This window comes from Hippopotamus amphibius, chromosome 12 (assembly GCF_030028045.1).
Source record: "Hippopotamus amphibius kiboko isolate mHipAmp2 chromosome 12, mHipAmp2.hap2, whole genome shotgun sequence".
In the NCBI taxonomy this organism is placed as follows: domain Eukaryota; kingdom Metazoa; phylum Chordata; class Mammalia; order Artiodactyla; family Hippopotamidae; genus Hippopotamus; species Hippopotamus amphibius.
In genome coordinates, this window is record NC_080197.1 from 78,410,209 (window position 1) to 78,436,213 (window position 26,005).

Consider the following 26,005-nt stretch of genomic DNA (forward strand, 5'->3'; position numbering starts at 1 on the left):
ACTCCCGCATGGGGATGGAGGGAGGGAGGAAGGGGGCGCAGAAGGGCTCGATCTTTGCACCCTCCTTGAGCTTCTCAAAGAGAAACTAGTGTCTGCCAGCCCCGGGGCATCCTCATCAGCCTGTCCTCCTCCATGTGCATCCAGAGGTACCTTGGCAAGATCAGGTCAGCAGCAGCTGCTGGGAAAGATGGGGTACTGCTTCCTGTTTTGGGGAACGCCACCTGGACCTCTGTCCACGGCACAGTCACGGGCTGCCCTCCCAGTGCCGCCTCCTGCAGGCGGTGAGGTGGGAGCCATCAGACACCATCTTTTTTTTTTTTTTTTTTTGACGAGGCCGTGTGGCTTGAGGGATCTTAGTTCCCCGACCAGGGATCAAACCCGTGCCCCCTGCCGTGGAAGCACGAAGTCCTAACCACTGGACCACCAGGGAATCCCTCAGTGGCACCATCTTTACCAGGGTCACCGTCACAGTCCTGGGCCTCCTTGGTCTGACACATCCTCACCTCCTCGTCCTCAATGCATCCTTGGGCTCAAGGGAGGAAAGGGAGAGGAGGAAGGAGGAGGCAAACGGAGCACAAGGCAAGGAACAAACGTCCTCGTCCTCTGCATCTAGAGATGGGCAAGTGAGACATGGGAGATGACTGCCCAGGACTGCCTGGCTCCAGGAAGCCAGTAGATGGGACAGGGGCTGGCGGGCAGGCTCCCCAGGCCTGAGGTTGGTGCCACGTCCCGAGCTGATTTATAAGATGAGCCGGTGACCGTTCTGGGCCCTCCTTGCAGAGCCTCCGTTTCCCCTTCTGCACATCAGCCGGAGAATCGACTCTGGGCCCTGATTTTGCTCCGGAATCTGAGAGCAGTAAGACGTAGACAGGCTCTGCTTGAGAAAGGCTGCTTCAGCCAGCAACGAGGGAGTGGCCATATTACGGTTCGGGATCTAATTAAGTCAGACCATCTCTGGAGAAGATCTGGGACCACAGTGTTGCCACGTGGACGGGAAGCTTGTTAGACGTGCCAGCCCTCACCCAGGCCACAGAATTGTAACCTGCAGCATAATAAGGTCCCTGGGTGAGCCGTGCTCAATCAAGTGTGAGAAATACCACTCTTGGCGAGTGGTTCTCAAAGCGGTCCCCACCTCCACACCCAGCATCACCTGGAAGCTTGTCAGAAATTCACAGTCTCCACCCCAGACCCCCTGAGTTGGAATCCGCCCCTGATCAAGTCCATAGGGGGCACTCGGGGGTGTGAAGCCCAGCTCCAGGGCGCCCTGGCCGGCACACTAGCGGGCTCTGATTCCTCTGTCCCTCTGCTCTCTCCACCTGGCAGATCTGCGGGATGATTCTCACCTGCTGTTTGCACCGGAGGCTCCAGCTGCATTTTTACTAACGGCCGACCGCGTCCCCGTCCGACAGCCCCTCACAAACCCCATTGGCCAGGCCTGCGGGGTTAGCACAGCTGGCCTAGAAACTCCTGGAAACAACCCCTGCTCTGTGCCCAGCCCCTTGGGACCCACACGTGCCTGAGACCGTGGCTCCTGCCGCCCCCACGCGGGTGAGGGACCTCAGCCCCCTCCTTGCATTCTGTGTGCTCACCACGGGACCCCCAGGCCGGGGACGGATCCTTCTGGGAGACCACAGCCAGGCGTGGGTTCCCATGGACCACAGGAGGCCGGGCTCAGGCTCTGCTCCCTCCCGGCTCCTGAACCCTGAGCCAGGGCTGGAAACCTTGACCTCATTGGGATGCCAGCACTGGGCCTGTGACCCCCCCCACCTGCGCTGAGCATCCCTCCTCGTGCCTCTGCTGGGTGTGCTTTTCTCCCCCACCCCTCATCACCCCAGGAAATGCATCAGGTGGGCAGTTAGTGTTGGCTCTGCCCTCAGAAGACCTAGTCCTTTGCCACTCCCACACCTTCTCGCCTGGAAAGGAGTGTCCGGTGGCCTGGTTCCTTCCTGCAAGGCCAGGATTGGGTGAGATGGAGTCACCAGGGTGTGGAGCAGGTGCCCGCCTCAGGACCCCCCTGGGAGAGGCGCCCTGGAGACCATGGCCCCATGCCCCCATCTCCAGCCATATACCCCTCGGGGGTCTCCTGTCTATGGCTTGATTCTCAGGAAGCCCAGGTTTCTAAAACTATCTTCAGCGCTTAATGTTGGTGGGAGTAAAATCCTTCCTGATTAAACCAAATCACAGACCCTGCAAAGCTGGAACCACTGAGAATGGGCAGCTCTGAGCAGAGGGGTGCTCTGCCCTGAGCCGCCTTTCCCTGGGCCCACACTCCTGGACCACCAGGCCGCCACCACACGGCTGCAAGGGCCCCGCTCTGCTTCCCAGAGCGAATACAGCCCCTTCCTCAGCTGTGCCCTTGAATCTCTGAATCAGGGGAATTTTCAGGAAAAACTTTCCCAAATATGGAGGGAGAACAGAAAGAAAATCCTAGGAAATACAGAGCACGGATGCCGGAAGTTTTCCGAAGACCACGTAGCAACTCGTAAGACGCCCATAGGCCCCCCCCACCATGTGGCCGTTACAAGTGGGCAGAGACCCCCAAGCCAGACCCGTCTCCCGGGCCCTGGATTCCCCTCCCCTTACTTCCCAGCCGCGTGATGCTGAGGCCAAGGCCGGGAAAGGTCACATCTCGCCTCCCCAGTCTCTCACAGGCCAGGGTCAGTGCCGGGGGAAGGGTGTTTTCTTTCTCATTCAAGGGTCACTGTGCTAAACCGCACACCCCCCAGACAGGGGTTACCTACACGCGCAGAGGGCAGACCAGCCTCCCTGGGGTGGATTGCCTCCTGCCCAGGGGTCACCGATGCCAGTTCATTCAAGGGGAGACCAGATTTCCAGCAACCCCAGAATGCACCAAAGCTTAAAAACATGGTGCTGTGATGATCTTTGCTGCCTTCCAACTTCCTGGGGTTTGTGCAGATGATCAGAAATGACCATGACTCCCAAGTTCACAGGGCCAGACGCCAGGCTGACGTCTTACCGAGTGAGGGCGGAAAAGGAGAGAGGGTGTTCTTTCCGCCAAGGGGCCGAGGGAGGTGCTGGCCTGCTGTGCATCTGCCCTGCGTCGGGGTCCCTGCTTCCTTTATCGAGGTCAGCCGGGTGGGCTTGTGGAGGTGGCAGCAGGGGTGGCGCGCGGCTATCACCTGCACAGCCGTGTCCCGGGGGAGGCCCAGGAGAGCCTGATTTGTCTGCCCCGGCCCCCACCCCCACGAGGGGAGGCCGGCCTGGCCGGGGCAGGATTAGCTGTGATTCTGCCCTGGGCCCCATCCCGCCCAGAGGGTGGAAGGCCACGCTGCAGAGAGGGAGAGAACGGCCCAGAGCTCTCTGGAACTGTGACCTCCCTGTTCGTGCCAGTAGCCTGGGAGATGAGACAGGGTTAGAGGAAACGGAGGCCCAGGATACAGCAGGTTCCCAAGGGGCACACAAAGGACTGGGGTCTGGAGCCGGGGAGGCTCTCCCCCAGGGCTTGTCCATCCTGCCTGCGAAGATGCAGCTCTGCATCCAGGACGGCCCCTCGTGTGTCCCTGCTCGGAGGTGTCACAGTCCCGAGCTCCTTGGAGAGAGAGCAGGACCCGGTGCTGAAAGGTCCTCAGTCCCCTGACACCGGAGTCCAGCTGAGAAGCCAGGGTTCTGCAGAAGTATGGACACAGCAGGCGCCGGAGCCCACGCAGTGCCAGTCCTCACCCTGGACCAGGCTGCCCTGCCTCTCTTGGCTCACGGAGCCACCCGAGCAGAGCGGCACGTCCCCAGCTCCCCAGACAGCACGCTTGCGGAACAGAGGTGGATCTCGGCTTTTGGTGGGCAACGACACCTTGTTTCATGTGTTTGTGGCCATTCTTCTCCCACCAGGAGCCCCTCGGGCACAGCCATGCGGGGGTATCCAGGGCCCACAGGACTGACAGCAACTGTATGACAAGAGAGTGTGGGTCATGGAAACACATCATCTTGTGGTGATCGCAGTGGGAGATGTTCTCACCCCCTCCCATTCTACAGACGAGGATCCGAGGCTCAGAGAAGTTAGGGGACTCGCTGGTCAACAGCAGTGGCTGCAGTTGCCTCCCCCTCCCCCACCATGGAACCGCGGGAAGCTGGCTGGGACCCGCCGGGCCCCTCGGTGCTCTGTCACTATAACAACACGCCATCAAGCTGACCCTCCAGGTCTGGCCCCAGTGCCCTGCACGTCTGCTGTCGAGGGGCTCGGGCAGCAGGCGGAAGCCCAAGGACACCCCGTCTTTGGCCCCAGGTGCCAACACTGACACCACGGAGGGCAGGCCTGACCCAGCCGATGGGATCTCAAACAGGGCGTGGACTGTCATGCCTGGTGGAGACCAACGGCTGGCGATGGAGCAGGAAACCCTCTCCCTGCCCCCTGCTGGGGCTGTATTCACAGAGCCGCTGTGGGAAGGAGGTGGCCAGGGTGGCAATATCACCACCTCCTGCCCACTGTCCCCCTGGACTGGCAACGCTGAGGCTCTGGATGGGCAGCGTGTGACCTGCCTTGGGGACCTCGCAGCCCAGAGCTTCATCGGGCCGCTTACCCTATGCACAGCCATAGGTCTAGGGCGCAACGCACCCCCGAGGAGGGGTGGGGTGATGTACCCCAGGCCCCTCATGCGCTACAGCCGGTTTCAGCCTTGGAATCTGCCCCTGGGTCCATCTTCGGGGTTTTGAGGTGGAGGAGGTGAATTGAAACCATTACTCCCGTCACCGCCCACCCCACTGTTGGCCTTGAAGACGTGCTCAACCTGCTTGCCTCCTGGGGCCTGGGGAGCACGGGGGCGGGGGTGGGGCTGGACGGGCTAAGGAGGGCGCCTGTTTTCGTGTCACTGCTGCGTGGCACCCACATCCTCGGGGGATGCTGGTGGCGGAGTTGTCCGAGCCGGATTCTCAACCTCGAGCGTTCCTCAGGATCCCCGAAGGGCTTCTTGACACAGCTGCTGGACCACCCCAGGCTTCTCCTCAGCAGGGGTGGGGCCCTGGATCTGCGTCCTAACACGTTCCCAGGTGGCTCTGATGCTGCTGGTCCAGGGACCACGCGTCGACAGTGGCTGCTCTAGAACATGCCCCGAGGGAGGCCTTTGCCACCGCCTCTGTGTGTCACGGCCCCCAGGGTTCAGAAGCCCGTTGGGGTGTCAGGCCCGAGTCGCACTGGATTCACCGGAAGGTAGGATGAAGCACCTCACCTGCTGTGCACCTGCCAGGCCTGTGACCTTGGCAGGGAGACCAGGTGCCTGGGTCCTCTCCCTGGAAAGGACAAGCAACGCCCCAGCCCCGTCTTCCCACCACCGCCGCACGCCTCGGGAGACCCCCGCTCCATCTTCACCCCCGTCTTCTGGTTCAGCACGACGCCCAGCCCGTGCTCCGCCCCCCTCCCCTCCTGCTCGTGCACCGGACACACCCCTGCACGTGCCGCTAAGAATCAGTTCCGGGCAGCCCAGGGGCTGGAGGCCAGGCGGGCGCCTGGAACCAGCGGCCCGCGGGTGTGGGTCGTCACAGTATTCTAGAAGCCGCGAAGTTGCTTTAAGCGCCTGCATGTAGAGAAACTGCTCCAGATGTGCACACTGCCCCTCCTAGCCTCCGCATCGCGTGCGGGGGTGTGGGGTGCCCACGACAAGGAAGGAATGGTACCCAGGCCTGCCTTCCTCACTGCTTCTCCTCCCCTGCAGGGAAGTCCCAGGCCGTCCATTCCTCAGAGCCCCTGCTGCACGCCGAAGCGGTTACTAGTGATGCGGAGGGGAGAGGGGCCTCGATAGGAAACCCACGACCACAGTGGTCAGGGTCCTGCTCACCCCCGCCCGCCCTTAAGCGTCCTTAGCTGCGGCTGCGGGCGGGGCCGGGCTCAGACAGGGTGCCTGACTGCGCCTCTTCACGTTCTCTGCCTCATCCAGGCAGTGTCCCCACACCTCTCACCCACGTGCCCGTCCTGCCGCGGCATCACTGTGCTGGCTGCGGTGCACAGAGTGGGTGAGAGTCAGGACAAAGCGACCCAGCGGAGCTGAGACACACCCTCCCGCCGGGACCGGGACCCCGGGCCACCTCACTCCAGAGTGACAGCCTGGAGTTTCAGCCTGACACGCCATTTTCTCCACCTGGACCAGCTCGTTTGTCCTTATGCCCAAATCCAGAGGGGGCCACTTTTTCGCCCTAATGCGAAGTGACTTCTATCCTAATTCAGAGGAGCCGGGGGCCCCAGGTTGCCCCGTGCGAAGCTGGAAGGACATAAATGCTTCGTCTTTTATGACAGAAAACACTCGTTCTACTTCATTCACTCTCCTGTCTAGAAAAATTGCTTGAGGTGGGGTGGGGCCCCTGAGGAGCACCTGGACAGGCTGGGGTCTGGGGGCTCAAGAGGGAGGGACGGGGGGTGGGGTGGGATGGGGGTTGCAGGCTGGGAGCGAGCCCCTCGCCTGGCCTGAACCTGAGGGTCCTGCTGGCTGTGTGAGCCCTCGACCCAGCAGGGACGTCCCCGGGGGGACCCACCTTGCAGGGGCGTCCACAGCCCCCGCCCTCCTCCTGTGTCACCCCAGCCTCCTGGTCGAGATTATTCTCTGAACAACCACAGGGCAGCCCTCCGACGGCCTGGGTTTCAGACGGGTTGGACCTGGTCTAGGCAGGTCTGAGCACATCCATCGTGTTGGGCCGGCACATCTGCTCACCTGCACCTTCACTGAGTGTGAGTGTGCATGTGTCCGCACAAGCACCAAGTGTGCCCGGGGGGCCGGCACCCCCGCAGGCCCCTCCCCACTGCACACAAGCAGCGCTGGGGGTGGTTGGCACTGCTGTCTGCACAGGCTGGCAGCCGATGGGGGCCTGGTCAGGTCCGTGAGCAGCGTGAAGCCGTCCCCCCCGGCGGCCGCCGGCTAACCTGTCGCCTGCTGCTCCTTCCCAGCTCTGAGGGCCGGGCTGTCAGGCTGCAGCGGGTGGGCTGCCTCAAGCTGGACCCTGGTTCCTTCCCTCCCCCAGCTGAGAATGGACAGGCTGTCGGCGGGGGCACAGGAAGCCCCGCTCCCCCTTTCCCCCTGGATCCATCACTGGCTGAAGCCCCGTCCAGCAGGAACTGACCAGGAAGGCGACGGCCAGCAGCAGGGCCCGGGGGACCCTCTGGGTCAGGCTGGGGGTGGAGAGGGCGGTCAGTAAAGCATGACCCAGCCATGGCCATCAGCAAGGTCCAGACTCTGTCCCCGCACTTCGCTGTCAGCCAGGCCAGCCAGAGCCAGGAGAGCCAGTGTTCCCGTTGGCACCGTTTCAAGAGACAGGAAGTGTTTCACCGGACTTTTTAAATGTTCCCAGTTGGGGTTTGGGGAACCCAGGTTGGAGACCAGAGATCAAATTCAATATGCTGTCCCTGAATTGCCAACCAGCAAGTAAGAGGGCTGAGTCCTTTCACGAGCCGGGGTCTCTTGACAGAGAGAAGACATCTATTGAGGCTACGTTGGCCCTGCAGGAATTCAGCGGGGCGAGCGGGGCAGGGGGAGGGAGGCCAAAGACAAGGAGATTCCTGATGCCATTGACCCCTGGGACGCCCTCGCCTGTCCACATGCTGGATCGACCCTGCTCCGGACATCGGACGAGGCTGGGTCCCTGAACTCTGCGGCCACGGGAAGAAAAGTCTCTGGGCGGCAGCAGGCTCTACCCACCGGACCCACAGAGCACAGTGGGGCCTGGCTACCCCAGTCCCCCTCTGCTCGGCATCAAGGGGCACCGAGGGCCGCTGGACAGGGCTCGGGGTGCCCCAGCTGCTGTCTCGAGGGCCATGACAGAGAGAGCCCAGCAGCAGCTTCAGCTGGAGAGCCTGGCCCAGGCACGCCCTGTGGAGGGTTGTTATTTTTTTGTTAGTTTAAGGAGACACAATAGTCCATCTCCACAGCTGTCGTTAAACTCAGCAGAAGCAAGATGGCAAATCAATAGCCTCCCAATCCTTGCTGAACACTTTAAGAAGGAACCATTGCAAAGCCGATATTTTTGTGTCCAAAATGACATTCACTTAATCTGACTGCCGTCTGATTTCTGTGGATTATCGAATGCTGCTGCTAGACCAGCAGAGCAGAAGAGGCTCGGTGTGTGTGTTTGGGGGGAGGGGGTGTACACCTAGCCGCACATCTCCTTCCAAGCTCCTTCCCCGCTCCACACTCCATCCAGCTCCGCCTCCAGATCACTCTCCTGCATCCCCAGTTTTCCGCCAGGAAGATGCTCTTCCTTGGGCCTCCACCTCTGGTTTGGAGTCCCAGATTTGCCCAGTTTCTTGCCAAGCACCTACTCTGGTCCAGGGACAAGCTGGATGTCTTTACATGCATGTTTTTGTTTAATGCCTGAAGCAAATCTGTAAAATACACATTATCCTCATTTTGCGGATTGGACCCAGTCCTCACATAGACACACCAACCACACGCAGAGTGGGAGCCGACCCAGGCCTCTGACTCCCCAACCAGTGCTCTTTCCACCCAGGCGTGGTATTTCACTAAGGGTGAAAGCTCAGGCACGGTGACAGCCGATAGAGAAAACGGTTGTGGTCGGGAGGGACCTATAGCGCACACAAAGGCATTTTGAGAGCTGTGACCCAACACCGACAAAAGGAGAGATTTAGTTACAGCCTGTAGCTCTCTGCCCATCCATCCCCTGCATGTGAGATCACAGCCCGCGAGACCCAGGCGGCCTCCATCTGGTTCCGGGAGTCCTCTCCTGTTGGGGAAGGGGCTCACGCCGGTGGGGGCGGGGCCATGGCTGAAAGTCTCCTTCTCCCCAAGCAAATCTGGTCCATCACCAAGGCTTGTCAGTCCTCCCATGGGTCCCTGTCACTCCCCACCCCCACCCCACCGGCCCCTCCCTTGTTCTCACGCTGAAGTCAAGGGGGTGGCACCCAAGGGCCGAGCTGAGCCAGTCACATGGGGCTTCAGACCTCTCAGCAGGCTTCCACAGCTCTTAGCTTACAGTTCAAACTTTCACCCACCGGCTCACAGGCTGTGACCCCTGCCCAGCCAGGGCACCTGCCTCTCATGGCTTAGCTCATCTGATGGAAGCCCAGTGCTCGCAGTGCAGCCAGGGTGCTCCGGGGCCCTGGGAGCTTGCAGGCTGCTCTCTGCCCCCAGAAGCAGACAGCACAGGGGCCGGCTCAGGGACCCCACTCTGGCTGGACCTTTGAGAGGGTCACCTTAGACTCCTCAGTCCTCAGCAAATCCCCGTGGGCTTTGGGACACAGCAGCAGCAGGATGGGTGCTCAGGACCGTTGGTGCCAGCCTGGCCTCCCGCTGAGGAGGGCGGCAGCTCTCCATGTGTGGAGGGGCACAAGGAGGCCCCACACTATGCCCACCCTCCATCCCACCCGCCCCATCCACCCACCGCCCTCCTGCTTCTTGCCACCGTGACAATGACAGCAGAGGAAAACCCGCCAGCCAGAACCCCGGCCAGGGAGCTGGGGGCCTCCCGCTGCAGCCGGCCAGTGGATCAGGGCTCCCGAGGCTCCAGTGCCCCTTCCCTCCCCGCTGACCACCTCGTGCTGGTGGGTTCCCCCTGCCTTCTCGAGGCCATCCCAGGGCCACCCTCAGCAGGTGCAGCCCAGGCCAGGTCACACCGTGAGGTCCCCTCAGGCCTGGGAGAGACATCAGGTCCACGCGAGCCCCAGCAACATCGCAGGGCTGGGGGAGAGGCTGTACCTAAAGCTGACAGCCCTGCCCCACGGGGGGCCTTGGGTGACTTGTTCCCGGCCCCACACACACACTCACGGGGCCCCAGGACTGGCCACCTGTGGCGAGTGACAGACACCGAGGTGGGAGCTGGCCTCTCGTGTGGCCAGCTCAGGCCACTGGGACGGGCCCCTGACCAAACCTGCATTCGCTTGCCGGGCCAAGGGAGTGTGAGGATTGGTCGGCGCCCAGAGAGTCCTCCCCGCCCAGCAGATCTGCAGCCTAGGCCCGCAGAGGGGAGGGGGTCCCCACCGGGGTGCCGCACACCAGCCACCTCGTGAAAAAGTCACAGTCGCAGCTTAGTGGACACAGATACCACAAAGAGACAGCCTACTTGTGCTTTTGACACGTTATTAGTTTTTATTTAAAAACATGCTAAAAACATGGCGTTCCATGAGCCAGGACCAGAATGAAGGAAGCGCACAGATATGGCATCGCAAGCAGAAAAGTGCACTGAAACCAGCACGCGGGCCCCCCCACTCAGCTGTGCCGCCCCAGCGGGACGGGTCTGGGCACAAGCACAGGCCTCGCCCTCTCGGGCCCAGTCACGGGGAAGGCGGGGACGCGTCCTGGACTTGGCCTCACAGCGGCAGAGCGGGCATGGGAAGACGGGGACACAAGAGGCTGGCCCTAAAGGGCCAAGGGGCAGGGTGGACCCCAGGTCCCCGGCCCCCACTCCGTCCCTGCTGTTAGCACCTCCACCAGCGGTGGGCAGGGGCCGGAGAGGCGGGGACGTCCTGTCCATCCACCTGGACCACTCTTTGGCCACCACAGCAAGGAGGAATGGCCATCTGGCCCAAGTCAAACCAGGACACCTGCGCGAGGGTCTTGGGGGGGTCAGCAACCTTTCCAGGGTGAGAGGCCACGACTCAGGCCCACGCTGGCAGGCAGAGGGCACAGCGCCTCCCGTGGGGGGAGCGGGGGTTGGCACTTGATGGAGTCCCCAAGGGCCGTGCTCAGCCCTGCTTGCCCACGTTCCCTGTGAGAGGGCTGCGGAGGAGGGCCGAGTGGAGGCAGAACCTTGGCCTTCGGAGTCAGCTCTGTAAACTGCCTGCATCAGACCCCACTGAACTAACTCTGACCTGGGCAGGGGAGCCGCCAGGGAGGGGTTTCTCAGGTCGTTCTGCTCAGGAGACCAGAGTCGGGCGAAACTGGGAAGGGGCTGGGCGCCATCACGTAGCACGCCTTCTGTGCGGGGTGGGGACCGCCCTCTGCACGACGGGCAAGGGGTGCACGAGAGCCCCTCACCCCGTGCACGGAGCCTGCTGTCCGGTGTGGACTTGGCCAAACGACCGAACAGCCAAGCTCAAGGTTGGGCAAGAAGGTGGTTTGGGGAACGGTGGACAAGGCTCTGCGGACAGACAGACGAGGCGGGGGCTGGCAAGAGGAGGGAGCTTGAGGCAAGGGCCCCAGGGCCGGAGGACGCCCCCGAAGCTCCAGAAACATAAAATGCCAGGGAGGCCATACACCCCCAAGGGGCTAGGCTTTTGCTCTTGATTTTAACAAAAATTAAAAATTGCATTGATAGGCATAAACAACCCCCCAACACAAACTCACAATGCAGCAGTCCCACTGTGGCACTCGAATGCTTGCGGGCCGAGGGTCCCTCGCGTGGCACAGTGACACGTCTGCTCTGGGCTCTGCACACCTGGATTCCAGGAGGTTGGGGGGGTGGGGGTGGCTGAAGCGCCTTCCCAGGAAGACAGGGCCAGAGGGTGGGGAGGGCAGGTCACCTGTGCACCGGCCCATCCTCCACCCAAGACCCTGCCTACAGGCTTCCCCGTCAGCACTGCCGCTCCTGTCTCAGGAGGTGGTCTCTGCTCTGCCCAACTCGCTGAGACCACCCTACTCTCCTCTCCCCACCGCCCAAGAGCATGACTCCCGAACTCACCAAAAGTTCTGTACTCCTGGTCCTGACCATCTTGTACTTAAGGGCAGAGGGGGGTTCCTGGCTGGATGGTCAGGTTTCAACTCTTGGGACACACAGGTGGAGGCTGGGGAGGAGACGGGAGCCCCTTGGGAGATCAAGGAGCCCAACCCAAATGGCGCAGGACAAAGGCAGCGCCCAGGCCAGGCCCATCTGGGGAAGTGCCAGCTGGTGGGGAACCTTTCCAGCTCAGCCCAGTGGATTCTTGACTTATTTTTTAACTGTACGACTTGCTTAGACCAGCATGAACCCTAGCGGGGACACCTCGCCACAACTGGATGCCCCACAACGGTGCATCTCCAGGCACTGACTCAGGCTGCTTTGTCCTAGGGCTACTGTAACAGGATCCTGTCTAACTTCCTGTCTAACTTCTTTTGGGTTTTCTGTACTTTTCCTTGGGGTCGCAGCGGACACAATCGCCAGTCAGCCCGGCATCAGTGAACCCCGAGGAAGGAGAGGAGGGTCCTGGGAACTGGGTGGACATCCCACCCTCCCCTCAGGGAGTCAGCAGCGGAGTGGCTCTGGCTGGACCCGCCACGGCCGCACCCTCCCCTCTGGCAGTCGAGCGTCCTCTGCCGCTGTCTGAGCAGCTCCACGGAAGGACTGCTTCCCCTTCCAGAAGCAACGTGAGAGAGTGAGCAGCATCTGAACTAGAGAGGTATTTGTCGGAGAGTTTCTAGCAGGAATGTTTGTGAAATAACGGGTTTGCAGAACCTGTGGCGGGAATGCCCGCAGGGGTGGAAGGGGAACCTCCCGGCCCGGCCCACAGAGGGCAGGAGGGAGGAAGAAGGAAAACAGAACTGCTCATCAGCGACACAGACGGACCCAAAACCACTTGGCCTCGCTCCCAGCAAAGCCCCCCCAGCCCCCAGAGGACCCCCTGCCCTGGCCTCTCGCACAGCCTCGGCCTCGGCAAACACGCGTGTCCCGCTGGCCTTGCCCCCACACTGCCTCCCACGCCGCCGTCTCCCCAGCCGCTCCCAGGCTCGCGGCTCCCCTCCCTCGGTGCCTCCTGCCAAGAGCCTCCTGAGTGTGCACGGCGGTCTGTCCTGATAGAAGCTGGACGGACGTGCCCTGTCCCCACCTGTCCCCACCCTCAGAAAGAAAATCAAACCGTTACAGAAATCAACGCAGTAAAAAGTTATAAATCAGAAAGCTAACCCTAAACTTATCTGAGAGAGCGTATTCCTGAATAATCGTAATCAGAGTAAAATAAAATAAAAAAGTTACACTGTAAGGTATAAAAAGCCTGGGCAAGATGCTCCCAGGGGCCCGGCAGGGAGGCGATGAGCCCCACTCCCGCCAGTGCTCTCCCTCTCCGGATGGCCGGGGGCACCGGGGCCTCCTCCGGGCAGTCTCTCCACCAGAAGGGAGCCCTGCACGCCCCCCACCCCACGTCACGCGGGGACAGTGTCAGCTGAGGAAGGACAGGGCAGAAACGTATCAGTGCCGGGGGCTCCCAGGGCACACCCCCCGCCCACCCTGTCTTCTTTGGCAAATACACAGGAATCCGGGCGCCCCGGCACCCCAAGGTCTCTGCGCCGCCTCCTCCCTGGCCTCCGCCCGCCAAGAAGGCTGCGGTGGGTGGCAGGGACGGCGGGCGGGGGCCGCGAGCACAGGGGCAGCAGTCTGGAGGGTGCGGGCAGGCGACACAAAGCTGAAGGCCTCTTCCCTGGCCCAGTGTCCGCACGGCCGGGGCGCTCGGCCGGCCCGCTCAGGCATCGTACTTTTTCCCAGTCCGGTGGATGTGCTGGAAGAGGGTCATGGAGAAGGCCATGCCCAGAATCTGCAAGACACGGGGAAGGGGCCTCAGACGGGGCCACGGGCACCCAGAGCACGCGGGGCAGCCCCTCACGTGACGCAGACGCCGGTGGAGTGAAGATGACGTGGAAAAGAGGAGGCCGCGCACGGGGAGCTCAGCTCCTCGGACTGTCCTGCGGGACGTCACTGAGCTTCGAGGCCCAGAAACCTGCCGTTTGAGAGCTTTGTGGTGAGGACAGGGCCTCACCCTAAGTGGCTGGGGCGTGGGAGGCGGGGCGGCAGGACACTGACAGCCCCCCCAGGTCACTTCCGTGGGGTCCTGGGGCACCGGGCGTGGCATCTGACTGCTGCTGCGCTGGGAGGATGTTAACGCCCGTCTGTGTCCCCTCAGCCCCTGGAGCCCGAGCAGAGCAGGAGGCACAGGAAGCCAGCCTGCAGCTTCTCGGGCACCCGGCACACGCCACGGGGAGCACGGCCAAGGACACCGTGCGTCCCACGGCTCTCACACTCGAGGTCTGCACGTGACCTTGGAGGTGGCAGGGCCCGGCCCAGCCCCGGAGTCCTGCTCCAGGCCTGGTCGCAGGCATCCCTGAACCAAGCTCCACTCTCAGAACCAGATAGAACCTTGGTCCCCAAGCCAGTCTTCCCATCAGAGCCCTGCGCAGGGATAGCGGCTCGCCCGCTGAGCTCGGAGGCTCTAAAGAAATCAGACACAGTCAGGCCCACCAGCCCCAGGGTTGAGGGAAGAAAGGGGGGCTTTGTGCAGGATGTCCACCTTCCCGCAGACTGAGCAGTCAGGGACAAGGGCTCAGCAAGGGTAGGAGTTACACACAAGTGGGCGAGGAGGGAGACCGAGATGCTCCCCGAGGAAGGCCGGGGGCTCCCGCTCCCACCATGTAGGCCTCCGCTTCAAGTAGGGAGCCGGGGGTCCCCTCTGCGTCCCCCTCTGTCACCCACGCTGGGCCTTGCACAGCACGGCCACCCAGGAACCACTGCCGAAGGGCAGCCACCCGTCCTGAGCGCCTCCTCTGCCCGACGTTACGGATGTTAAACGCATGTAACACTAGGAAGTGGCCCACGGTCGTGACCACTACACGGATGTGGAAACGAAGGCGCAGAAGCTAAGCCATGTGCCAGGTCACACATCTCTCATGAGATGGGACAGACCCCACAGAGGCCGCCCATGGGCCTCGCTCACAAGGTAAACGTCACCAGGTAAAGGTCCCTGGGCTGCGGGGACAGGCGTGTCACAGGCAAAGCCCGCATGTGATGCCAGCACAGGCCTGAGGCTCGGAGGGACGTGAGGGCGACCGCGTGGTGCCCTGTGGGCTGGGACAGGCCCTGGGGCAGCAGCCCTGGTGGGGAGGGGGCGGTCTCTGGCCCGAGGGGCGGCGCCCCTTACCTGCATGATCAGGACGCACATGCCCGCCGTGCCGAGCACGTGCTTATTGTCCTCGAACCACATCTTCACCTTTTCGTAGCAGCCCTGGGGAGCGAGGACCACAGCTTCAGGCGCAGGCATGACCGCGGGCCCCTCCCGCCCGCCCCATCTCACTCCCCCTCTGGCCCTGCCCCCAGCCCTGGTCCTCCTGCTTTTGGGCAGCCCTCCTAGAGGTTCTGCCTACAAGGCCCCACGGCACAGCCCCAGACCCCACGGCCCCAGACAGCTCAACCCCCAGGTGTTGGCCCAGACCCCCGCCCTTCCCACCTCCCTTTTGGCTTCGGGCCTGTGTGCCCCCACCCATCCTGTGTCAAGCCCCGTCCTTGGTGTCCTGGGCCACTCCCCTCCCAGACGGCACGGGCCCCTGGGGGTGGGGGCAGCCTCACCGTCTTCCACACGGGGGTGGTGCTGTTGTGCCCACAGCCCTGGGAGTTCTCCATGCAGCAGCGGTCGGGGACCGTGTTCTCCCCCAGCACTGGGTACCAGTCTGTGTGGTCAGTGACGCCACAGCATCGCATCTGCAGGGGGGCGGGGGCGGGGTGCACAGGGTGAGACAGGCCACGCCCGGGGTCCTCCGCCAGCCTTCCCCTGCCACCCGGCCCCACGGGAGCGCCCGCCTGGAGTTCAGCCTTCTTGTCCCTTCTTTGGGCCTCAGCCAGGCCCATGAGAGGAAGTGATCACTCCTCGTGCAGTAAGAAAGTAATGCCACCTGCCCTCTGAGCTGGGTGCTGGGTGCTGGGCACTGGGCAGGGCGCTCAGTCCTCTGCTAGCCCGCTAGCCCCCTGGCTCTTGGCTTTGTGGATTGCCCCAAGCTCGCTGTAGCCAACCACCTCCCCAACAACCCAGGGCTTAAGTACTGACTCATTTCCTCTTAGAACAGAGCCTTCTGAGTCACGACTAGGGAGGCAAATGTGTTGCTAAGATAAATTGTCATTCGTGCCAAAGCTTCAGAAAGGAAGGGTTTGGATGAGGCGCGCTCTCGCTTACCTCCTTCCCAGCTCCCTGGGCCCCGCGGCTGGCCTCCCCTCCTCCACCACACACCCCTGGAGCTGCTGCCCATGGCACAGGGTCCGACCCAGGAGGCCCGGGTACCCGGCCTGGTCCCCGCCCTCCTGCCCTGCCGACCCCGCACCTCGGCCTGGATGATGTTCCAGGCGTTCTTAAGCCCCACGTTGTTCTCCGAGTTGTACAGCAGCAGGCCTTCCTTCAGGTCCTTCTTGGCATTCTCATTCACCTGTCAGGTGAGGGCAGACTCAGGTCAGGGGGACCAGGAGGGCGCCCCTCTCCCCAGCTCGCCCAGGTCAACAGGGACAGCCAGCTGGCCACAGCTCTTCTGGGTCGGGGAGGCCCTGCTGGCCTGGGAGGAGGGGGAAGCCCGCTGGGGCGGGGGTGGCGACCTGGGAGAGCCAGAGCTGCGACACAGAGGGGGAGACAGCCCAAGGCCCTCAGCTGCCCTGGTCCCAGAACCAGCCCCGCACAGGCCACCCTGCCCACGACATCCCCTCACCCCACCCCCAACGCTGCCCCTGTCGGGATGCACCCTAGGAACCGCAGGGGGCAGATGAGCCCTCCAAGCATGGGTCCACCTCTCACTAGCAAGTCTCTTACCCTCTCCCACCTCTGCTTTGTCTGTAACGTTGGAAAATGATATCCACCTCAGGGACTGTTGTGAGAATTAAAGGAAAGGATTCCCATAGAGAGATGAGAACAGGGCTGACCCGCAGGGATCTCTTAGTATTATTTGTGCCTCCTTTTCACAGATGCAAAGGAATTATTGTTTCTAATCCTAAAAGTGACTCTCCCTCTCAGTGGCCTGGGTGACTCCTTCAGGACCCAAGGAGAAGACTGTTACAGGATTCTGGGGACAATGCACCTGAAAAGCCCGCGAAGCCCTAAGCCCACGCTTGGCCAGCCATTCCTGGTGGTCCCAAGAAGTCCCCAACTTGGCAGGAACTATCCAGCCTTGTGGGGTTGCCAGGGGACTCCCCACCATCCTCCTGTACCCCTGATGCAGCCTGGGAGCAGCTGCCTGTCCTCAAAAATCTCTGGAAGAAGAAGCACAGTTCCCTCCACTGTGAGCCCTATGCAGTGTCACCTGGAAAGCCTCCCCGTGTTACCAATGGGTTACCCTCCTATCACCCAGCCCAGACTCCTAGTGAGCTCTGCATCCCCTCCCCACAACTATGCTTGAATACTCCCAGTGATGGGGAGCTCACGGATGCCAGAGGCAGCCCGAGGCAGCCTGTGACATCCCTGGGTAATTAGAGGACTCCACGTCCTAAGATGACACAAGGTGACGAGTCCCCCTTCTGCCCCCACCTGGACCCTTCTTCACTCTCCTCTCCTCACAGGTACGACCTGTCAGTGCTTTTCCTCTGGCTTCCCGGACCCAGCCCCAAGCGCGATGAAACTGCATTCCCCCCCTCCCTTCCTGGAAGGCTTACCTTGTCCATGTAGACAAAGAAGAGGATAATTAAGATCAGCTCCGCCAGGAGGATGATCAACAGGACGATGAAAAACTGGAAAGAGAAGGTCCAGGCGTGGGCATGTGGTAGTGGTCATGCCCGGGGCCGGGGCGCAAACAGGGAGGGCAGGTGACAGACAGCACCTAGACAGGGCTTCCCAGGTCAGGGAGAGGCCACCCACTCCTGGGACTCCCAGATGTGGGGGGAGGGAGATAAAGCAGATGCCAGTCAAGGAGTGGGAGGGGCACCTAGGGCAGGGGCAGCCAATCATGAGGAAGAGGGGTGTGGTCAGGCAAAGAGCATTCCAGAAGCAACTTCTCCGGCCTCAGGCTGGGCACCCAGTGGGCTCGGTGGTCCCCATGCAGGGTGACCCAGCGTTCAGAGGGTGGGGGCACTGGGGTCCAACTTACACTGAGGAGGAGGCACCTGTTCTCCTTGATGGCCCCCAGGCAGCCGAGGAAGCCTGTCACCATGACAATGGTGCCTATGGCGATGACAAGGTTGGCTGCAGACAGCGATGGGAAGCTGGGGGAGAAGGTGGCAAAGTTGCCTTGGGACACCGACAGCCAAATGCCCACTCCAAGCAGCCCACAGCCACAGAGCTGGAGAGAAAGGAAAGCCCGTTAGACCAGCACTGCTCTGGTATCCATCACCACGGGACTCAAAAGACTTCATGTCCCCCGGCTCCCACCGCCCCCGACCCCAACCGAGAGACACGGACAGGGTAGAATTGGGCCCAAATCATGTCGGTGGTGTGACCTGCACAAAGCCCTCAGCCTCTCCGCATCAAACAGGATGACACCAGCTTCACGAGACTCATAGGGTCACATCAATGAGGATGAATTAAACAGGCACAGGGAAAGCACGTAACAAACACGGAAGGCCCTAGCTGCACACGTGTGGGTCTGGGTGTCCCACTCGGCAGAGGAGGGCCTGCACTCAGGGAGGAGGCGGGGAGGGGACCACGGTGGTCACGGAAGCAAGTGAGGGGTTTAGGAGAGAACCTCAAAGCCCAGAGCCTCAGAGCCACACCCTGCAGCGACTGTGTCCTGCTCCCCTGACCAGAAGTGCCACTTGCCCACAGTCCTCAGGAGCCAGAAGAACAAATTTCAGGCAGGTGGAAATAGCAAGGGGCTCTCTGGCCCCACTGAGGGGCTGGCCGATGTGCGGGGCACGGGTCCACCGCGGCCCCACCATCCATCCCAGGAGCCAGCAGCCGCCCCCGGCCGGAGCCCGCTCTCCTGCAGCAGCACCCAGGAAGCTGCAGTCTCCCATCCCCTGGGCCGCAGGGCTCTGCAGCGGCCTCGTTTTATGCCCCATAAGCCGACACTCCGCCTGCTCCCTCCAGGGGCACAGGGACATCCACGGAGCCTGTGGAGCCAGTCAATCAGTCAGCAGGTACTTACTGAGCACCTACAGCACAGAGGAGCCACAGCGGGGCTGCCTCCCCGCGGCCTCCACTCGGGCCAGATGGGAGCCAGGGAAGCGCCGTGTCCATGCCAGGCCGTCTGCCCGGGGGCCAAGTAAATGGCACAGCGCTCAGGCGCCAGGTGGAGGGAGCAGCCCCTCAGGCACGTGGACAGGGCAGGCAGGGAATGAGACGCTGCCACCCCCTTTCGGTCCGTTGTGAGAACTGACAGGAAAGAAGGCCCATGAAGAGGGTGACCAGGGCCAGGCGCCGGCCTCCCAGAGGCATGTCCTGAGCTGGGCGCCATGCTGCAGCTCCCAGGATCCAAGCCCATCCCTGCTCTCGAGAGGCCCCCCGCTGCAGGGAGCAGACACGCGGCAGCGAAGGCTGGGCGGCCAGGAGCACGCGGAGAGCGGGAAGGCTAGGCGGGGGCAGAGGCTGCCCAAGGAGGCAACTTCCCCTCTCTTCCGCTCCACAAACCTGAACGGAGCCCTTGTCCCATGAAGCCAGGTCCTGCTCTGAGCACAGGGGAGATGGCGGCAACAGCAACAGCAAAGACCACGCCCCCAGCCCACCCCCGCCAAGAGGGGATTCACTTAGGGGACACAGACATCACACAAGCAAACACAACAGAGTTACAGGTGCCGTGGAGAAAAATAAGTCAGGGGCTTCCCTGGTGGCGCAGTGGTGAAGAATTCGCCTGCCAATGCAAGGGACGTGGGTTCGAGCCCTGGGCTGGGAAGATCCCACATGTCACAGAGCAGCTGAGCCCACGCGCCACAGCTACCGAGCCTGCGCTCTAGAGCCCACGAGCCACAACTATTGAGCCCACGAGCCACAACTATTGAGCCCACATGCCACAACTATGAAGCTCAAGTGCACCTAGAGCCCACGCTCTGCAACAAGAGAAGTCACCACAATGAGAAGCCCGCGCACCACAATGAAGAGTAGCCCCCGCTCACTACAACTAGAGAAAGCCCGTGTGCAGCAACGAAGACTCAATGCAGCCAAAAATAAATAAATAAATAACAATAATGATTTTTTAAAAAAGAGAAGTAAGTCAGGATGAGAAGGAGTCAAAGTAACTGGGGTGGTGGTGTGTGTCAGGGAAGCCCTCTTGGAAAGATGGCATCTGAGGCGGGACCCACAAAAGGGGAAGTAAATAAGCACACAAACAAGCTGGGGAAGGATGTTCTAGAGGAAACAGCAGTGCAAAGTCCTGGGGGGCGGTGAGCCTGGCCAGCCGGGGGCCGGAGGGGGAGGTGGGGAGGGGAGAGGTGACAGGAGTGGGGATCTGGCGGGCGGGACCTCACAGGCACAGGGAAAGAAGATGGTGTTGTTCTAGCTGGGATGGAAGCCCAGGAGCAGCACAGGGACGTGAGCTGTGGTTTCAGTAGGTCACTGGCTGCTGTGCAGAGAACCAGCCATCAGAGGGCTAAGTGAGGTGGGCAAGCCAACAGGAGGCCACTGCGGTAACCAGGTGACCAGGCAGGGCAGGAGGGACTTCTAGCAGGTGGCTGTGCAGGAGTGCCGAGAGATGGTCCAATTCGAGATGTATCTAGAAGGGCTCACTCGACTTTGATGAATGAGCAGGATTTTGATAAACGAGGAGACAGAAAGGTGGTCCAGACGGGGCATGCCCAAAGAAGCGGGGCTATTCCCACACGTCACTAAACCAGAGACAGCTACCGGAGCTTCAGGATTGAGCCGGGTGAGCAGAGCAGCTGCTGGGTCCCCATGCCGTGGAGAGCCACCCTCGCCCCATGCCCTGCAGCAGCCCCAGTGGGACGGGGCCAAGGCTCCGAGGTGTGGGCACACCAGGCCCAGAGCACCCACCCCATGGGGCGTCCACACAGCTCAGCCGGGGACTGGGTGCCACCACCCGCACAACCACCAGGTGGCGCTCCAGGCCGGGTCAGAGCTCTGGGTTTGCAGCGAGGCACAGAGACTCATCCAACTTGTCACCAACTTTCTTCAATCCGGTCACTTTCTGTGCTGCCGGCTCAATTTTTCTTTCATTAATCACACCATGGAAAGTCAAGCTCTCTATGCTGAAGATTTATGGCTCTAAAAGCCAGACCCTGGAATGAATAAGAGGAGACCCTGCTGCTGCCAGGCCACTTGCTACAGGTAAGGAGCCTGGCTTTGGGACCCTGGAGCCACAGGACACCCACCCACCCTGGGCTGGAGACACCAGGCCCCTCAGGACCCGGAAAGTCCTCAGGATACTATTTGGTGCGTTGCACCACTTTACATAAGGCATCTCGGCATCCGCAGACACCAAGGGACGACTGCCCAGGTCCTCACAGCAGCCAGTTCCCACTGGGCATGGGCCCAGCAGGGTCCCCTTGTGCCTCCCCTCCCCATGTCCCTCCTGGGGGCTCTGCCAGCTCCCCAGAGCCCATCAGGGAGGAGGAGCTGCTCCCCGACCCCTTCATCTTCCCCCTTCTCACTTCCTGCCTGAGATCACCTTGCCCCTGGGTAAGTCTCAGCTAAGGCCTTGGGTCCACCAGCAGCCTGGATCCAAGTCCTGCATTTTCCTCTCAAAGCCACACGCCTATCCCCGCCCCCAAAAGGCCACCGCTGAGTGAATGAGGCCTTGCAGGCAACGAGGGGCCCTGCTTACCCCATATCCTCGGCCTCCTGCTGAGATGGTGGGACCCTCTGCTCCCATCTCTGACCCAAAACCAGCAGAGCCCCCAAGCCCTAAGTTCCCAGACTAGGACATCACACAGCCAGGCTCCGCCCAGGACCTGGCTTCCTGGCTTTTGGTACAGATCCCCTGCGACACCCCCGCTGAGCCCCCGATGGGTGAGAGGCACTGGGCCCACAGCCTCAGCCCTACACCCAGGTCCCGGCCTCGCAGCCCCACCTGCCTCTGGCCTTCATTCTTCAGCCCAGCCTGCATAGACCTGCCTGAATCCTTTCCCTAAAATGCCTCCTGCATTACGCTACTCCCTTATGTGACCCTCAGATTCTCTACCTCTCTGAGGCCCAATAGCCTTTAAAATGTGGCATCTGGACTAGAGAATCTCCTATGTCCCTTCCAGCACCAGCTCAGCTGAGCCTGAGACACGCTGTTGTCTCACTCCAGCCCAGTGGTCCCACCAGAGCGACTTGACTCCCAGGGGACATCTGGCAATTTCTGGAGTCACTTTTGTCATCACAACTTGGGGCAGCGGTGCTACTGGCATCTTAGTGAGTAGAGGCCAGGAACGCTGCTAAACGTCCTACAGGACACAGGACAGCCCCCACAATAAAGAGCCATCTGACCCCAAACGCCAAGAGAGACTGAGGAGCCCCACCCTAGCCCCCCGGCCCCAGCCAGGTGTCCACCCCCCGGCTACCGACTCCCTGAGAAGACAGACCCCCGAGAAGGAATCAGCGCGTCCCTCCAGGGCGGGGTGCATCCTGGCTCTGAGAGGGACACACACAAGAGGAGGACAGTGCTGGTGTGGGCTGGGGAGGGGCAGTCAGGAGGCTGACGTCTGGGGGGCGGCATTGGCAGGAGGGAGGAGGTGACGGCAGAAAGAGTGTGCTGGAAGGGAGGACAGGAGAACAGGAAGCCACCTCTGAAGCCAGAGCAGGGGCCGGGAGGGCAAGGCAGGGATGGGAGGAGTTGGCGGGGTGGGAGCTGCCCCACTAGGAGAGTGCCCGGCACAGGAAGGAGGTGGGGCCCGCAGGGGCACAGCCAGAGCTCGGTGCTAGAGAGCTTCGCTGGTGGCATGCGGGGAAACTCCCTTCCCAAAGCAGAGGGCTGTCTCAGAGACAACCAGCTAGATTCAAGCCCACGGCAGGAAGAAACTCCGGGGCAAGGCACGGTGACTTGGGGACCAGGACCCAGCCAACCCACCGACCTGAAGGCACCAGCCACCCGGCTGCAGTCCGGGCCTGGCTGGCACCCCTCTCCACGCAGAGGCAGGCCCAGGGGCCACCCTGACCACTGAGCATCTGTACCCCTTGCCCTTCCCCCAACCAAGGGCACTTCCAAGTATTTTCCACTCGGGCTCCAAATGCGAGAAAACCCTTGCACTTGCCCCTTCCTCGTTCTCTACAGGGGCCAGGACCTGGGTCTGTTCTGTCTGTTACTAAATCCCCAGAGCCTAGAACAGAGCCTCCCCTGGGTGATGCCCGTGGATCTCCCTTCTCCAGGCTCTCCTTTCAGAAGGGAGAAGGTGCAGGACCCTTCAGAGTCTCGGCATATTCCTCACCACCCTGGGCCCATCCAACAGATGCACAGCATGCAGACTGAGGCCCACAGGCTGTGGCCTCATTTATCAAGTCTGCTGTAATTAGCCAATACCCTCATGGCATTTTCCCCATCTGCAGTTGCAACCACACTGATCTGTAGTTTTAATATATGTTTCTGCCATGTGTCCTTATGTATTTTTCACACAGCATTCAGTTCTCCGGGGGTGAAGCCATACCTGCCCCTGAACCAACCTCCCTCCTGAGCTTCCTCCCCAACTTGCTTACAGCCAAGGGGCAGCCACTGCCTGTATCCCCCACAGCTGCCAACATCTCCCCCAAACGCGAGGCAGCCCTCCCTGCGGTGACCTCCTGTGCCAGGGCTGGACATCCCTGCCCAGCCCTCTGTGTATTCATGCTGCCCATCCCCACAAAAACACCAGTGCCAGGTTCAGCTCTCAGCCCTTCCTCTACCACCAAGGGGCCCAGAACATGCCTGGATACTACAGAAATATCTGTTCCATGAATGGGTGGATGGATGGATGGGTGGAGGAATGGGATGGATGGGTAGAGGGATGGATGGAGGGATGGATGGGAGGGCTTCGGAACTTGACCATACTGAGACACACAAACCCACCTGAAAAAGAAACCCCCCATGAACCCTCTTCCCCACCCCAGTGCCAAATTCCCCCCAGCTCACCCGAAGCGCCTCCTTTGCCTGTGTAAGTCACCTGCTCTACCTGCCCCAGCCCCTCAGGGCTCAGCACACCGTCTGGTTACTTTCATCCCCGTGGCCTCTGTGTCTCTGCAGGGCCCCATCGCCCACGCCCTCTTTGCTTTGTAGGAGCCCCTCAGACCCTCAGCCTCAGCACACCCCTGTGTTCACTACAAGCCAGGGCCAAGTGCAACATTTAACAGCATTTAATAAATTAGTGGACGTCAAAAATAAAAAAGCAAACAGAAACGACTTTAATTTCCCAGCCGTTGTGCTGGCTGGTAACAATCCTGCCGGGCCCTGGGAGACGCCCGCTGCCAGGAACTTCCTCGTGGGGAGAAGGGGCAACACGTCAGCGCCAGGACGGTGCGGGGGGGGGGGGGGGTGGTTAGCCGGTGGGGGCACAGCTACTTCATGTTTCAGCCACCCTTGCCTCTGGGGGGTGGGGGGGCTGCAGCTCATTCGATGTCACGGCCATAAAGGGAGGCAGGGGCCACCGGAGAGTGCTTCCAGTTCCACAGGGAAGGAACAAAGTCACAGGGACACATTTGCCAAAGCCACCAGGCAGACAGGAGGATCAGGGCACACAGGGTGTGGGGCCCCTGGTGAGAGGGCTCCTCTGTGCTTGGCCCTGGCTCCAGGGATCCAGCCTCTGCTTCAGCCCCCCGGGGTCCCGGTGCTCACCAGCCAATAACACACTCCATTCCTTTTTGCATGACTCTAATTGGTTCAGAATTCTTCCTTATTAACTCAGGAATCTGCTTCAGTCCTAGTTTTGCCCAGGAAGCCCACCAAGATCAAGTGTGGCAGGACTTGAAGTTCTTGAAGGCTTGTATCTAACAAAATCCTTTCCCAACCTTCTCCTGGTCCATAAAAGGCCTCCTGGGCTCTCACCTCTGAGTCACCCTCCACTACTAAAAGTTAGGTTCCAGCTCTGAAGGTACCAGCACAGAGTGCAAGATACCACTCTCCCCTCCTGAACTCTGAGCACTATACCTCTAGTAATCTAGCCTGTGCCTCCCACGGCCTGGCTGCCAGCCACAGCACAGGTGTGGTTCACATTGAGCTTGTGCATGATTCAAAGCCAAACAGTATGATTCCCTGGCCAGTCTTTTTCTGACCCCACATTTTCTCTCTCAGAGCCTCCAATTTCTTCACAACTTCACAGCCCCCAGTAGCACCAGCTTGCAGAGGTGACAGGGAGATCACACCCACATTTCTGAGCCAAATTTTCCTCCAAATAAACATGACACAAAGCATTTGCATATCTAAAACCCAGTTACATTTTGATTATTGCAGAATGAGGTTATTTTTCTACCTAAGATGGTTCTAGGGGAGAGCATTTAAACACGGCCAAACTTTGGGGATATTGTATTTGGGAGCTGTGAGTCTCTGACGTTAAAAAACCTCTTAAGTTACATGCTTCCTGAGCCCACTTCTCTCCAATGATCTTTGCAGGGACGTTGGGAATATGAGAACCGCGCCCCCCCCCAATTCATTGGAACACCCTATCAGTTGAGAGGGGGTCCTGCTACAATACCTCTTGCCGTTTGAGGCTCTAAAAAGCGCTGGGGATGAAAGAATTGAGATGGGAGAGATCCCTCTTGAGACCCTGAGGACAGTCCTTCCTCCCTCCAACATGTTAGGGTCCTGGGTGGGGATAAATGCCCAGGCACCACAGCTCTGGCCCCCAGCTAGATGCACAAAGTGCCTGGTGTCCTCTGACCCCGGTGGGGGCAAGTAAGGAGATTGGCTTTGTTGAAGCGCTGCCCACCTGTTTGGGCTTCCTGGCCTGGCCTCAGCATGGAAGGTGTCTGCTCTGCCCAGGGGCTCACTCCAACCAAGGCATATGTGGGACTGCAGGGTAACAAGCCCTGTGTCTGCCCCTGGGCCTCAAAGGCCAGGGCAGGGATGCCAAGAGCAGGCCCAGTCCCTAGCACAACTGATACCCAGGGAACAAGGGACAAGGACTAGAAATGGGGAGGAGAGGGGTCTATCTTGTGTTCTTCCAACATGGCCCCTTTAAACTCTGGTCTCCTATGCCATTCCTCTGTCTGGGAGATAGGCTTGCAGGGCAACAGGGCTCACCTCCCCTACTTCTACCTGCACCCCAGTTGCCAGGTCATCTGGGCTCCTCAAATCTGACAGCAGGTCCCAAATCAACCTTCTCAGGTGCCAGCATCTTTCCACCTTCTCGGATGAACCACAGGCCTGCTCATTCGGTCGGGGAGAAGATGGAAAAGGAGGTAGGGACACCAGCTCAGAGTCCCCAAGGGGGCCCGAAAGAACAGGCCCAGAAAGACCACACACCAATGCACGGTCAGGATGCCAAGGAGCAGCGGGTGATACAAAGCCCCTGCCAGCCTTGTAAAGGGGGTGCGATCATTCACCAGGCCGCGCACACTGGCCTGCGCCAGCACGGC

At 60.9% G+C, this 26,005-nt stretch overlaps 2 protein-coding genes across 5 annotated transcripts in view; one reads left to right on the forward strand and one right to left on the reverse strand.

Moving 5' to 3' along the window:
* The window catches only part of TSPAN11 (tetraspanin 11), a 67,805-nt gene extending 61,483 nt beyond the window's left edge, over positions 1-6,322 (forward strand). The window contains exon 9 of the mRNA XM_057702428.1: positions 1,324-6,322. Coding sequence (XP_057558411.1) covers positions 1,324-1,383 — 60 coding nt within the window. The 3' untranslated portion in view covers positions 1,384-6,322. The remainder of the gene's footprint in view (positions 1-1,323) is intronic.
* A 4,675-nt stretch (positions 6,323-10,997) lies between these two features.
* Positions 10,998-26,005, reverse strand: part of TSPAN9 (tetraspanin 9) — a 181,553-nt gene continuing 166,545 nt past the window's right edge. For all 4 annotated transcript variants that reach the window (XM_057702427.1, XM_057702425.1, XM_057702426.1 and 1 more), the window contains 6 exons: positions 17,682-17,873; positions 17,251-17,325; positions 15,939-16,040; positions 15,193-15,324; positions 14,768-14,851; positions 10,998-13,390 (listed from right to left, as the gene is read on the reverse strand). In XM_057702427.1, the coding sequence (XP_057558410.1) occupies positions 13,319-13,390; positions 14,768-14,851; positions 15,193-15,324; positions 15,939-16,040; positions 17,251-17,325; positions 17,682-17,873 (657 nt within the window). In that variant the 3' untranslated portion in view covers positions 10,998-13,318. The remainder of the gene's footprint in view (positions 13,391-14,767; positions 14,852-15,192; positions 15,325-15,938; positions 16,041-17,250; positions 17,326-17,681; positions 17,874-26,005) is intronic.